Source organism: Oncorhynchus masou, unplaced genomic scaffold (assembly GCF_036934945.1).
Source record: "Oncorhynchus masou masou isolate Uvic2021 unplaced genomic scaffold, UVic_Omas_1.1 unplaced_scaffold_1527, whole genome shotgun sequence".
NCBI classification, from domain to species: domain Eukaryota; kingdom Metazoa; phylum Chordata; class Actinopteri; order Salmoniformes; family Salmonidae; genus Oncorhynchus; species Oncorhynchus masou.
Window position 1 is genome coordinate 107,501 of NW_027005301.1, and position 14,135 is coordinate 121,635.

The 14,135-nt window shown below is 48.8% G+C and overlaps 1 protein-coding gene across 1 annotated transcript in view; it reads left to right on the top strand.

The window, feature by feature from the left end:
• The window catches only part of LOC135531141 (voltage-dependent L-type calcium channel subunit alpha-1C-like), a 73,653-nt gene that overhangs the window by 51,850 nt on the left and 7,668 nt on the right, over nucleotides 1-14,135 (top strand). Inside the window, exons 20-29 of the mRNA XM_064959255.1 lie at nucleotides 783-848; nucleotides 2,461-2,551; nucleotides 2,883-3,028; nucleotides 5,465-5,592; nucleotides 5,883-6,082; nucleotides 7,832-8,085; nucleotides 8,246-8,380; nucleotides 9,890-10,032; nucleotides 10,074-10,271; nucleotides 10,908-10,972. Of these exons, the coding sequence (XP_064815327.1) occupies nucleotides 783-848; nucleotides 2,461-2,551; nucleotides 2,883-3,028; nucleotides 5,465-5,592; nucleotides 5,883-6,082; nucleotides 7,832-8,085; nucleotides 8,246-8,380; nucleotides 9,890-10,032; nucleotides 10,074-10,271; nucleotides 10,908-10,972 (1,426 nt within the window). The remainder of the gene's footprint in view (nucleotides 1-782; nucleotides 849-2,460; nucleotides 2,552-2,882; nucleotides 3,029-5,464; nucleotides 5,593-5,882; nucleotides 6,083-7,831; nucleotides 8,086-8,245; nucleotides 8,381-9,889; nucleotides 10,033-10,073; nucleotides 10,272-10,907; nucleotides 10,973-14,135) is intronic.

A 14,135-nucleotide genomic window follows, 5' to 3' on the forward strand; every position in this document is an offset into this window, starting at 1 on the left:
CTGTGGAATGGAAATTCTATAAATCTGAGTTAGATATAACTGAGGTTTGGGAGGAAAGACCACGCCTCAACGTCTTTTAGTTCTGGTCTGTACCCGGCTAATCATTTAAAAATATATATATTTTAAATTAATTATCAAAAAAACATTTTTTTTTAAATAAATATAGATAGCCTATTTATTTATTTATTTAAGTTTTTCCATATTAGAATTTTCATTTCAAATCACTTCCTGAATTGAGTGACTGAAATTCAGCTTGACCCCTGACCCTGCTTGAGGGAGGAATGTAGAAGGGAGGAATGATGTGTCCAGCTAACCAGTCAGCATCTAACTGTCTCTCAAAACCCCAACACCCCTCATATGCATGCTGTCACAGCCCACTCACCATGCTACAGGTTAATGATAAGGCTTACAGGTTGACATGGTATTTCTAGGGCGAAGATAAGCTGTCCTTCGTAGGTCCCGTGTGGCTCAGTTGGTAGAGCATGGTGCTTGCCACGCCAATTCCCATGGAGGGGACCAGTATGAACTTACCACAAGTCTCCTTTAATAAGATTGTCTGAACATTTTAAATGTCGGTGGTTTTATAGGGGCACTCCCCAAAATATAACCCAAAACATTTGATAAAGGGGTTCTGGTAAAATAGTTATTTATCTTGGGTTGGACAGTGGGGGAAAAGGACTGTGACTATTTTTGCAGCAGTGTGCTGCCGTAAGGTGTTTTTGGTGCTGTGGTGCTAGACAGTGTTGTTGACGTGTCACTGATCTCTCTCTGTCCCCCCCCAGGCCCTCCCCTATGTAGCACTGCTCATAGTGATGCTCTTTTTCATCTACGCCGTCATTGGGATGCAGGTAAGAACTGCCGGTCAGCCCCTGAGCATCTGGGATTGGTCCTCTGTTCCTCTCCTCTGTTCCTCTCCTCTGTTCCTCTCCTCTGTTTCTCTCATCTGTTCCTCTCCTCTGTTCCTCTCCTCTGTTCCTCTCCTCTGTTCCTCTCCTCTGTTCCTCTCCTCTGTTCCTCTCCTATGTTTCTCTCCTCTGTTTCTCTCATCTGTTCCTCTCCTCTGTTCCTCTCCTCTGTTTTTCTCTCCTCTGTTCCTCTTCTCTGTTCCTCTCCTATGTTTCTCTCCTCTGTTCCTCTCCTCTGTTCCTCTCCTCTGTTCCTCTCCTCTGTTTCTCTCCTCTGTTCCTCTCCTCTGTTTCTCTCCTCTGTTCTCTGTTCCTCTCCTCTGTTTCTCTCATCTGTTCCTCTCCTCTGTTCCTCTCCTCTGTTCCTCTCCTCTGTTTCTCTCCTCTGTTTCTCTCCTATGTTTCTCTCCTCTGTTCCTCTCCTCTGTTCCTCTCCTCTGTTCCTCTCCTCTGTTCCTCTCCTCTGTTTCTCTCCTCTGTTTCTCTCCTCTGTTCATCTCCTCTGTTTCTCTCCTCTGTTCATCTCCTCTGTTTCTCTCCTCTGTTCCTCTCCTCTGTTTCTCTCCTCTGTTTCTCTCCTCTGTTCCTCTCCTCTGTTCCTCTCCTCTGTTTCTCTCCTCTGTTCCTCTCCTCTGTTTCTCTCCTCTGTTCTCTGTTCCTCTCCTCTGTTTCTCTCATCTGTTCCTCTCCTCTGTTCCTCTCCTCTGTTCCTCTCCTCTGTTTCTCTCCTCTGTTCCTCTCCTCTGTTTCTCTCCTATGTTTCTCTCCTCTGTTCCTCTCCTCTGTTCATCTCCTCTGTTTCTCTCCTCTGTTCCTCTCCTCTGTTCCTCTCCTCTGTTCCTCTCCTCTGTTCCTCTCCTCTGTTTCTCTCCTCTGTTTCTCTCCTCTGTTCATCTCCTCTGTTTCTCTCCTCTGTTCCTCTCCTCTGTTCCTCTCCTCTGTTTCTCTCCTCTGTTCATCTCCTCTGTTTCTCTCCTCTGTTCCTCTCCTCTGTTTCTCTCCTCTGTTTCTCTCTGTTCCTCTCCTCTGTTCCTCTCCTCTGTTTCTCTCCTCCAGCCAGTCCTGTCCCGTCCGTGTCGTTCGCTGTTCTAACCCCTGACCCAAGGTCCTGTATGTTCTGTCCTGTTCTCTCCTCCACACTATAATAACCTTTCATCTCTCTTCGTTCTCTCTCTAGGGGCTGGTTTCCCAGACACACTTTAAGCCTGGTCCAGGAATTAAAAGCTCCATTGAAAGTGATTTTAATACCAGGACTAGACTGAACCATGTCCGGGCAACCAGCACTAGATGTTGTTACCTTATATATATGTTGAGAAGCCTTGTGGTTATTGTCCTGTCTCCTCGGCCCCCTGTCCTCTGTGGTACTTACCTGACGATGTCACCTGTCCTCTGTGGTACTGACCTGACGATGTCACCTGTCCTCTGTGGCACTGACCTGACGATGTCACCTGTCCTCTGTGGCACTGACCTGACGATGTCACCTGTCCTCTGTGGCTGTCTTGCACCATGTTGACCTGGCGTGCCCTGTGTCTCCTAACAACCTTGCCCCCTGCAGATGTTTGGTAAGATAGCCCTGAGGGACAACAGTCAGATCAACAGGAACAACAACTTCCAGACCTTCCCCAGGCTACACTCCTGCTCTTCAGGTGAGCCGTCTGTTCTCCTCCTCTCTTTCCAGACTGTAGACCAACGTCACAAATTCCTGATTTAAAAGCGCCCCCGACAGATCTTGGAGATCATGAAAGCACTGCCACCTCAGAGTCATGGTGTTTTATCAACCCCTGTGCATCCTTTCCACCTCTTCTGCAAGCCGTGATGTCGTTTCCCACTTTTTGTTTAAAACTCTACCTTTGAAGGTAGGACAACCATGCAGCATTTCACCACCAGGTGGACCCTTCATGGAGCCCATTCTTCCTGTACAGTAGAGCCTTCTGTGTGTGACAGCTGGTTGTTTACCTGTGCCCAGGTGTGCCACAGGCGAGGCGTGGCAGGAGATCATGCTGGCATGCGCCCCCATGCGACCCTGTGAGAAGGGGTCAGAGGTGGGACCAGCCAGCGAAGACCAGTGTGGGAGTCACGCTATCTTCTACTTCGTCAGCTTCTACATGCTCTGTGCCTTCCTGGTAAGTAGCTACGGAGAGCGGGGAGGGACAATCCCACTAGCTACAGGGAGCCAGGAGGGACAATCCCACTAGCTACAGAGAGCAAGGAGGGACAATCCCACTAGCTACAGAGAGCCAGGAGGGACAATCCCACTAACTACAGAGAGTCAGGAGGGACAATCCCACTAGCTACAGAGAGCCAGGAGGGACAATCCCACTAGCTACAGAGAGCAGGAGAGACAATCCCACTAGCTACAGAGAAGCAAGGAGAGACAATCCCACTAGCTACAGAGAGCAAGGAGAGACAATCCCACTAGCTTCAGAGAGTCAGGAGGGACAATCCCACTAGCTACAGAGAGTCAGGAGGGACAATCTCACTAGCTACAGAGAGTCAGGAGGGACAATCCCACTAGCTACAGAGAACCAGGAGGGACAATCCTCAGTAGCTACAGAGAGCAAGGAGAGACAATCCCACTAGCTACAGAGAGTCAGGAGGGACAATCCCACTAGCTACAGAGAGTCAGGAGGGACAATCCCACTAGCTACAGAGAGCAAGGAGGGACAATCCCACTAGCTACAGAGAGCCAGGAGGGACAATCCCACTAGCTACAGAGAACCAGGAGGGACAATCCCACTAGCTACAGAGAGCCAGGAGGGACAATCCCACTAGCTACAGAGAACCAGGAGGGACAATCCCACTAGCTACAGAGAGCAAGGAGAGACAATCCCACTAGCTACAGAGAGCAGGAGAGACAATCCCACTAGCTACAGAGAGTCAGGAGGGACAATCCCACTAGCTACAGAGAGTCAGGAGGGACAATCCCACTAGCTACAGAGAGCAGGAGGGACAATCCCACTAGCTACAGAGAGCAAGGAGGGACAATCCCACTAGCTACAGAGAACCAGGAGGGACAATCTCAGTAGCTACAGAGAGTCAGGAGGGACAATCCCACTAGCTACAGAGAGCCAGGAGGGACAATCCCACTAGCTACAGTGAGCCAGGATTAACAATCCCACTAGCTACAGAGAGTCAGGAGGGACAATCCCACTAGCTACAGAGAACCAGGAGGGACAATCCCACTAGCTACAGAGAGCAAGGAGAGACAATCCCACTAGCTACAGAGAGCAAGGAGGGACAATCCCACTAGCTACAGAGAGCAAGGAGAGACAATCCCACTAGCTACAGAGAACCAGGAGGGACAATCCCACTAGCTACAGAGAGTCAGGAGGGACAATCCCACTAGCTACAGAGAACCAGGAGGGACAATCCCACTAGCTACAGAGAGCAAGGAGGGACAATCCCACTAGCTACAGAGAGTCAGGAGGGACAATCCCACTAGCTACAGAGAGTCAGGAGGGACAATCCCACTAGCTACAGAGAGTCAGGAGGGACAATCCCACTAGCTACAGAGAGTCAGGAGGGACAATCCCACTAGCTACAGAGAGCCAGGAGGGACAATCCCACTAGCTACAGAGAGCAAGGAGAGACAATCCCACTAGCTACAGAGAGTCAGGAGAGACAATCCCACTAGCTACAGAGAGCAAGGAGGGACAATCCCACTAGCTACAGAGAGCAAGGAGAGACAATCCCACTAGCTACAGAGAGCCAGGAGGGACAATCCCACTAGCTACAGAGAGCAAGGAGGGACAATCCCACTAGCTACAGAGAACCAGGAGGGACAATCCCACTAGCTACAGAGAACCAGGAGGGACAATCCCACTAGCTACAGAGAACCAGGAGGGACAATCCCACTAGCTACAGAGAGCAAGGAGGGACAATCCCACTAGCTACAGAGAGCAAGGAGGGACAATCCCACTAGCTACAGAGAGCAAGGAGGGACAATCCCACTAGCTACAGAGAGTCAGGAGGGACAATCCCACTAGCTACAGAGAGCCAGGAGGGACAATCCCACTAGCTACAGAGAACCAGGAGGGACAATCCCACTAGCTACAGAGAGCAAGGAGAGACAATCCCACTGGTAGAGAAACCAATCGTTTTTTTCTAGTATTCCAGATGATGAGTTGATTATTCTGGTCTGTTATCTCTCTGTCAGCTGTTATTGGGACTGATGAGTTGATTATTCTGGTCTATTGTCAGCTGTTATTGGGACTGATGAGTTGATTATTCTGGTCTATTGTCAGCTGTTATTGGGACTGATGAGTTGATTATTCTGGTCTGTTATCTCTCTGTCAGCTGTTATTGGGACTGATGAGTTGATTATTCTGGTCTGTTGTCTCTCTGTCAGCTGGCATTGAGACTGATGAGTTGATTATTCTGGTCTGTTATCTCTCTGTCAGCTGTTATTGGGACTGATGAGTTGATTATTCTGGTCTGTTATCTCTCTGTCAGCTGTTATTGGGACTGATGAGTTGATTATTCTGGTCTGTTGGCTCTCTGTCAGCTGGCATTGAGACTTATGAGTTGATTAATGGGGTCTGTTGTCTCTCTGTCCACAGATCATCAACCTGTTTGTGGCTGTGATCATGGATAACTTTGACTACCTGACCAGAGACTGGTCTATTCTAGGACCTCACCACCTGGATGAGTTCAAGAGGATCTGGGCTGAGTACGACCCAGAGGCCAAGTCAGTACAACTTCAAACAGCATCTCCCTCCCTCCCTCCCTCCCTCTGAGTCTCCTCCCTCCCTCCTCTCTCCCTCTCTCTCTCTCTCTCTCTCTCTGTCTATCTGTGTCTCTCTCTCTCTCTCTCTCTCTCTCTCTCTCTCTCTCTCTCTCTCTCTCTCTCTCTCTCTCTCTCTCTCTCTCTCTCTCTCTCTCTCTCTCTCTCTCTCTCTCTCTCTCTCTCTGTCTATCTGTCTCTCTCTCTCTCTCTCTCTCTCTCTTTCTCTCTAAATATTGTTGTCTGTTCTACAGGGGTCGTATCAAGCACCTGGATGTGGTAACTCTGTTGAGGAGGATTCAGCCTCCTTTGGGCTTCGGGAAGCTCTGTCCCCACCGGGTGGCCTGCAAGCGTCTGGTCTCCATGAACATGCCCCTGAACAGCGATGGCACAGTCATGTTCAATGCCACCCTGTTTGCTCTGGTGCGAACAGCACTGAGGATCAAGACTGATGGTAACACATTTGATTTTGTGTGTGTACTGATTCTCTTCACCTCTATCTCTTCTTCTCTGATTCTCTTCACCTCTCTCTCTTCTTCTCTGATTCTCTTCACCTCTATCTCTTCTTCTCTGATCCTCTTCCCCTCTCTCTCTTCTTCTCTGATTCTCTTCACCTCTATCTCTTCTTCTCTGATTCTCTCCACCTCTCTCTCTTCTTCTTTGATTCTCTCCACCTCTATCTCTTCTTCTCTGATTCTCTTCACCTCTCTCTTCTTCTTCTCTGATTCTCTCCACCTCTATCTCTTCTTCTCTGATTCTCTTCCCTCTCTCTTCTTCTCTGATTCTCTCCACCTCTATCTCTTCTTCTCTGATTCTCTCCACCTCTCTCTCTTCATCTCTGATTCTCTCCACCTCTCTCTTCTTTCTGATTCTCTCCCTCTCTTCTTCTCTGATTCTCTCCACCTCTCTCTTCTTCTCTGATTCTCTCCACCTCTCTCTTCTTCTCTGATTCTCTCCACCTCTCTTCTTTCTGATTCTCTCCACCTCTATCTATTCTTCTCTGATTCTCTCCACCTCTATCTCTTCTTCTCTGATTCTCTCCACCTCTCTCTCTTCTTCTCTGCTTCTCTCCACCTCTCTCTCTCCTTCTCTGATTCTCTCCACCTCTCTCTCTTCTTCTCTGATTCTCTCCACCTCTCTCTTTTCTATCCTCCCCTCTCTCTCTTCTCTGATTCTCTTCACTCTCTCTCTTCTCTCCTCCCCTCTCTTCTTCTCTGCTTCTCTCCACCTCTCTCTCTTCTTCTCGGATTCTCTTCACCTCTATCTCTTCTTCTCTGATTCTCTCCACCTCTCTCTCTTCTTCTTTGATTCTCTCCACCTCTATCTATTCTTCTCTGATTCTCTTCTCACTCTTCTTCTTCTCTGATTCTCTCCACCTCTATCTCTTCTTCTCTGATTCTCTTCACTCTCTCTCTTCTTCTCTGATTCTCTCCACCTCTATCTCTTCTTCTCTGATTCTCTCCACTCTCTCTCTTCTTCTCTGATTCTCTCCACCTCTCTCTTCTTCTCTGATTCTCTCCACCCTCTCTTCTTCTCTGATTCTCTCCACCCTCTCTTCTTCTCTGATTCTCTCCACCTCTCTCTTCTTCTCTGATTCTCTCCACCTCTCTTCTTCTCTGATTCTCTCCACCTCTCTCTTCTTCTCTGATTCTCTCCACTGTGTGTGTGAAGGTTCTTCTTCTCTGATTCTCTCCACCTCTCTCTCTTCTTCTCTGCTTCTCTCCACTGTGTGTGTGAAGGTAACTTGGAGCAATGACTATTGTTGGTTTGTACGGTCCCCGTCTGGTTTCTGTGTGTGTGTGTGAAGGTAACTTGGAGCAATGACTATTGTTGGTTTGTACGGTCCCCGTCTGGTTTCTGTGTGTGAAGGTAACTTGGAGCAATGACTATTGTTGGTTTGTACGGTCCCCGTCTGGTTTCTGTGTGTGTGTGTGTGTGAAGGTAACTTGGAGCAATGACTATTGTTGGTTTGTACGGTCCCCGTCTGGTTTCTCTGTGTGTGTGTGTGTGTGTGAAGGTAACTTGGAGCAATGACTATTGTTGGTTTGTACGGTCCCCGTCTGGTTTCTGTGTGTGAAGGTAACTTGGAGCAATGACTATTGTTGGTTTGTACGGTCCCCGTCTGGTTTCTCTGTGTGAAGGTAACTTGGAGCAATGACTATTGTTGGTTTGTACGGTCCCCGTCTGGTTTCTGTGTGTGAAGGTAACTTGGAGCAGGCGAACGAGGAGCTCCGGGCCATAGTGAAGAAGATCTGGAAGAGAACCAGTATGAAGCTGCTGGATCAGGTGGTGCCCCCTGCTGGAGACGATGAGGTGACGGTTGGGAAGTTCTACGCCACTTTCCTGATCCAGGAGTACTTCAGGAAGTTTAAGAAGCGTAAAGAGCAGGGCCTGGTGGCCAAGGTGCCGCCCAAGACGGCTCTCTCCCTGCAGGTGGGTCCCTACAAGTTCCTGCCTGTCAGACCTTCAGACCAGAGAGCACCGTTTAGAAGTGTGTTCGTACTTCACTGAACATATCAGATTCGTACTAAAACAATGAGTCTGTGTTTGTGTTTGTTCCTCCGTGTCTGTCGTTCCGCGCTGGTGCTTGTCTGTGCCTGTCTGTATTTCCACTCAGGCGGGCCTGCGGACGCTCCATGACATGGGTCCTGAGATCCGGAGGGCCATATCAGGTGACCTCACAGTGGAGGAGGACCTGGACAAGTCGATGAAGGAGCCTGTCTCGGCTGCGTCCGAGGACGATATCTTCAGGGTAAAGGTCGGCTACAGCCCCACACACCCCTCTGTCTGAACTACTGAGCTTCATCAGGCCCATCGCTTCTGCTGTGACCAGCTATAAGGATTACATCTGGTTCTTCACCATCCACCATCATTGGCTCCAGATGCCACTTCAGTAGCCACTACACTTCATAACCCACTACACTTCATAATCCACTACACTTCATAATCCACTACACTTCATAACCCACTACACTTCATAACCCACTACACTTCATAACCCACTACACTTCATAACCCACTACACTTCATAACCCACTACACTTCATAACCCACTACACTTCATAACCCACGACACTTCATAACCCACTACACTTCATAACCCACTACACTTCATAACCCACTACACTTCATAACCCACTACACTTCATAACCACTACACTTCATAGCCCATAACTACACTTCAGTAGCCCACTACACTTCATAACACAATACACTTCATAACCCACTACACTCAGAACCCATACACTTCCCACTACACTTCAGAACCAATCACACTTCAGTACCCACTACACTTCAGAACCAATCACACTTCAGTACCGACTACACTTCAGAACCCATTACACTTCAGAACCAATCACACTTCAGTACCCACTACACTTCAGAACCAATCACACTTTATAACCCACTACACTTCATAACCCACTACACTTCAGAACCCACTACACTTCAGAACCCACTACACTTCATAACCCACTACACTTCATAACCCACTACACTTCATAATCCACGACACTTCATAACCCACTACACTTCATAACCCACTACACTTCATAACCCACTACACTTCAGAACCCACTACACTTCAGTATCCACTACACTTCAGAACCCACTACACTTCAGTATCTACTATACTTCAGAACCCACTACACTTCAGTACCCACTAAATGGCATTCTCACACTTCATAATCCACTACACTGTTCCATAACCCACTACAGTTCAGTACCCACTACACTTTAGTCAAAATACCTACTACACTAATGTACCAACAACACTTCAGTATCTACTACACTTCACAACCCACTACACTTCATAACCCACTACACTTCATAACCCACAACACTTCATAACCCACAACACTTCAGTCTCTCCTCCGGCCTTTGCTTTGCATTGTCCATACGGCATAGACTGAATAGATTTAGTCAAAATAGTAGAACAGCGTGACTGTGTCCTCTCCCTTTAGATGGATGTCCCTCTCTGTCCACAATACTCATCCCTCTCTCTCTCCTCCCCTCTCTCCGCCTTCTCTCTCTCCTCCCTCTCTTTCTGCCTCCCTCATTCTCTCCCTCCCTCATTCCTCTCTCCTCTCTCCTCTGCCTCCCTCTCTCTCTCTCCTCCCTCTCTCTCTCCTCCCTCTCTCTCTCCTCCTCTGCTCTCTCCTCCTCTGCTCTCTCCTCTCCCTCTCTCTCCTCTCCCTCTCTCTCCTCTCCCTCTCTCTCTGCCTCCTCTCTCTCCTGCCCCTCTCGCTCGCTCCTCCTACAGCGAGCGGGTGGGTTGTTCGGCAACCACGTCAGCTACTACAACGACGGGCGCGACAGCGGACGCAACACCTTCCCACAATCCTTCACCACGCAGCGCCCGCTCCACATCAGCCAGACGGGCAGCCCCGGCGAGGGCGAGTCCCCGTCCCACGAGAAGTTGATGGACTCTACCACCTTCACCCGAGCTCCTACTCTTCCTCGGGCTCCAACGCTAACATCAACAATGCCAACAACACGGCGGTCCCCGGTGTGGTAGTGGGGTTGGTGGTCCAGGGGGCTCAGCCGTTTCCCAAGCCCCAGCATCAGTACTGTGGACGGGCAGAGCGGACCCCCGCTAACCCCGATACTACTGCCGAGGTCTGCATGGTGCTTCCTCCCAAGAGGTGGGTGTCTCTCTGGGTTCTGTAGAGTACGTTGGTGTTATTCTCTAGTCTGTCTTTTATCAGTGACCTCTCGTGGCCAATTAGATCTGTTTCTAATTCTGATTGGTTGTCAACGGTAACTTCTCTTGTCTGTCTGTCTCTCTCTCTCCTCTCTTCCTCTCCACACTGACTGACGCTGAACACAGGATGTGTTTCTATGACTCCCTCATGCGGTATGTTGCTCTCTCAGGAGGAGAGAGAGAGTTGTAATGCCCAGGAGGCATCAGTATGGAAAGGTTCTGCCAACCCTGTTGTCCATACAGTCCCTGGCTGGATCCTTGCTGCACTGAGCTAAACATACTCAGGGACAGACAAGTGTCTGGACTTTAGTCAATATTGAACCTGTTTTTACTCTCCTGGTGGGATCTTGGTATATTTCTACCAGAGGAGGAAGAAGAGATGTATATTGTACAGAACAGGATGTGGATATGCATCACCTACAGTGTTTTTAGCTCATGTAGCTCTGGTTGGATCCACCCTGACAGGAGTGACATCACAGGAGGTTGGTGGCATCTTAATTGGGGAGGACATGGCTCATGTTAATGGCTGGAGCGGAACCAGGTGGAATGGTATGAGATGCGTCCATTGTTTCTGCAGCTCGGACTCCACTGACAGCCGTCTGCCGTTCATCAGGCGAGAGGAGGAGGCGTCGACGGACGAGCGTACGATGAGAGTTACGCGGACGAGAGAGAATACCGCCGAAGCGACCAGAACATTCTCACCTCAGACATGTACTGCCTCCCTCCACCTCTCTCTCTTCTATCCTCCCCTCTCTTCTTCTCTGCTTCTCTCCACCTCTCTCTCTTCTATCCTCCCCTCTCTTCTTCTCTGCTTCTCTCCACCTCTCTCTCTTCTATCCTCCCTCTCTTCTTCTCTGCCTCCTCTCTCCTCTCTCTTCTATCCTCCCCCTCTTCTTCTCTGCTTCTCTCCACCTCTCTCTTCTATCCTCCCTCTCTTCTTCTCTGCTTCTCTCCACCTCTCTCTCTTCTATCCTCCCCTCTTTTCTTCTCTGCTTCTCTCCACCTCTCTCTTCTTCTCTCCTCCCCTCTCTTCTTCTCTGCTTCTCACCTCTCTCTCTTCTATCCTCCCCTCTCTTCTCTGATTCTCTCCACCTCTCTTCTATCCTCCCCTCTCTTCTTCTCTGCTTCTCTCCACCTCTCTCTCTTCTCTCCACCTCTCTCTCTTCTCTCCTCCCCTCTCTTCTCTGATTCTCTCCACCTCTCTCTCTTCTATCCTCCCCTCTCTTCTTCTCTGCTTCTCTCCACCTCTCTCTCTCTTCTCTCCTCCCCTCTCTTCTTCTCTGCTTCTCTCCACCTCTCTCTCTTCTCTCCACCTCTCTCTCTCTTCTCTCTTCCCCTCTCTTCTTCTCTGCTTCTCTCCACCTCTCTCTCTCTTCTCTCCTCCCCTCTCTTCTTCTCTGATTCTCTCCACCTCTCTCTCTCCTCCCCTCTCTTCTTCTCTGCTTCTCTACACCTCTCTCTCTTCTATCCTCCCCTCTCTTCTTCTCTGATTCTCTCCACCTCTCTCTCTCTGTCTCTTTCTCTTTCACCATGAAAATATATGCCTTTCATGGTCTCTGTATGCCCCACGTGTGTGTGTGTGTGTGTGTGTGTGTGTGTGTGTGTGTGTGTGTGTGTGTGTGTGTGTGTGTGTGTGTGTGTGTGTGTGTGTGTGTGTGTGTGTTGTGTGTGTGTGTGTGTGTGTGTGTGTGTGTGTGTGTGTGTGTGTGTGTGTGTGTGTGTGTGTGTGTGTGTGTGTGTGTGTGTGTGTGTGTGTGTGTGTGTTTTCAGGCTGGTATATCAGGATGAGGAGAACAAGCAGCTGACTCCCATGGAGGACGGAGAGGATGGGGGAGACAGGAGACCCTGGCACTCTCCCAGACGAGCCTTCCTCTGTCCCACAGCTCTGGGTAAGACCTGCCTGTCTAGACCTCACTTCAACCCCCACTAACCTCTGACTCCTCACCCAAACCAAACACCCCTATCTCATACCTAATCCCCATATTTAGACCTGCCTGTCTAGACCTCACTTCAACCCCCACTAACCTCTGACTCCTCACCCAAACCAAACACCCCTATCTCATACCTAATCCCCATATTTAGACCTGCCTGTCTAGACCTCACTTCAACCCCCACTAACCTCTGACTCCTCACCCAAACCAAACACCCCTATCTCATACCTAATCCCCATATTTAGACCTGCCTGTCTAGACCTCACTTCAACCCCCACTAACCTCTGACTCCTCACCCAAACCAAACACCCCTATCTCATACCTAATCCCCATATTTAGACCTGCCTGTCTAGACCTCACTTCAACCCCCACTAACCTCTGACTCCTCACCCAAACCAAACACCCCTATCTCATACCTAATCCCCAAATTTAGACCTGCCTGTCTAGACCTCACTTCAACCCCACTAACCTCTGACTCCTCACCCAAACCAAACACCCCTATCTCATACCTAATCCCCATATTTAGACCTGTCTGTCTAGACCTCACTTCAACCCCCACTAACCTCTGACTCCTCACCCAAACCAAACACCCCTATCTCATACCTAATCCCCATATTTAGACCTGCCTGTCTAGACCTCACTTCAACCCCCACTAACCTCTGACTCCTCACCCAAACCAAACACCCCTATCTCATACCTAATCCCCATATTTAGACCTGCCTGTCTAGACCTCACTTCAACCCCCACTAACCTCTGACTCCTCACCCAAACCAAACACCCCTATCTCATACCTAATCCCCATATTTAGACTTGCCTGTCTAGACCTCACTTCAACCCCACTAACCTCTGACTCCTCACCCAAACCAAACACCCCTATCTCATACCTAATCCCCATATTTAGACCTGCCTGTCTAGACCTCACTTCAACCCCCACTAACCTCTGACTCCTCACCCAAACCAAACACCCCTATCTCATACCTAATCCCCATATTTAGACCTGCCTGTCTAGACCTCACTTCAACCCCCACTAACCTCTGACTCCTCACCCAAACCAAACACCCCTATCTCATACCTAATCCCCATATTTAGACCTGTCTGTCTAGACCTCACTTCAACCCCCACTAACCTCTGACTCCTCACCCAAACCAAACACCCCTATCTCATACCTAATCCCCATATTTAGACCTGTCTGTCTAGACCTCACTTAAACCCCCACTAACCTCCGACTCCTCACCCAAACCAAACACCCCCATCTCATACCTAATCCCCATATTTAGACCTGTCTGTCTAGACCTCACTTAAACCCCCACTAACCTCCGACTCCTCACCCAAACCAAACACCCCCATCTCACACCTAATCCCCAGAGTTAGACCTGTCTGCCTAAAGGACTGGGTAAGATTTTAATACCAACACCAACAGCCCTTAAACCCCCACTAACCTCCAAATCTTCACACAGACAAAATACCCTTACCCCCTACTCTACTTAACTCCCCACTCCAACCCCCTCCCACACCTCCCTTCCACTGTCTGTTGACTTGAAATGGGAAGTCCATTCTAGTAAATGTTATTCTATGTTCATGTAGCCTCTCCTCGCTGGTTAATTGTTAATTGGTTAATTGTTAATTGGTGAATCCCTCTATTTAATTGTTAATTATTTAATTGTTAATTGGTGAATCCCTCTAGTTAATTGTTAATTGGTTAATCCCTCTAGTTAATTGTTAATTGGTTAATCCCTCATAGTTAATTGTTAATTGGTGAATCCCTCTAGTTAATTGTTAATTGGTGAGTCCTCTAGTTGTTAATTTGTGAGTCCCTCTAGTTAATTGTTAATTGGTTAATCCTCTAGTTAATTGTTAATTGGTGAATCCCTCTA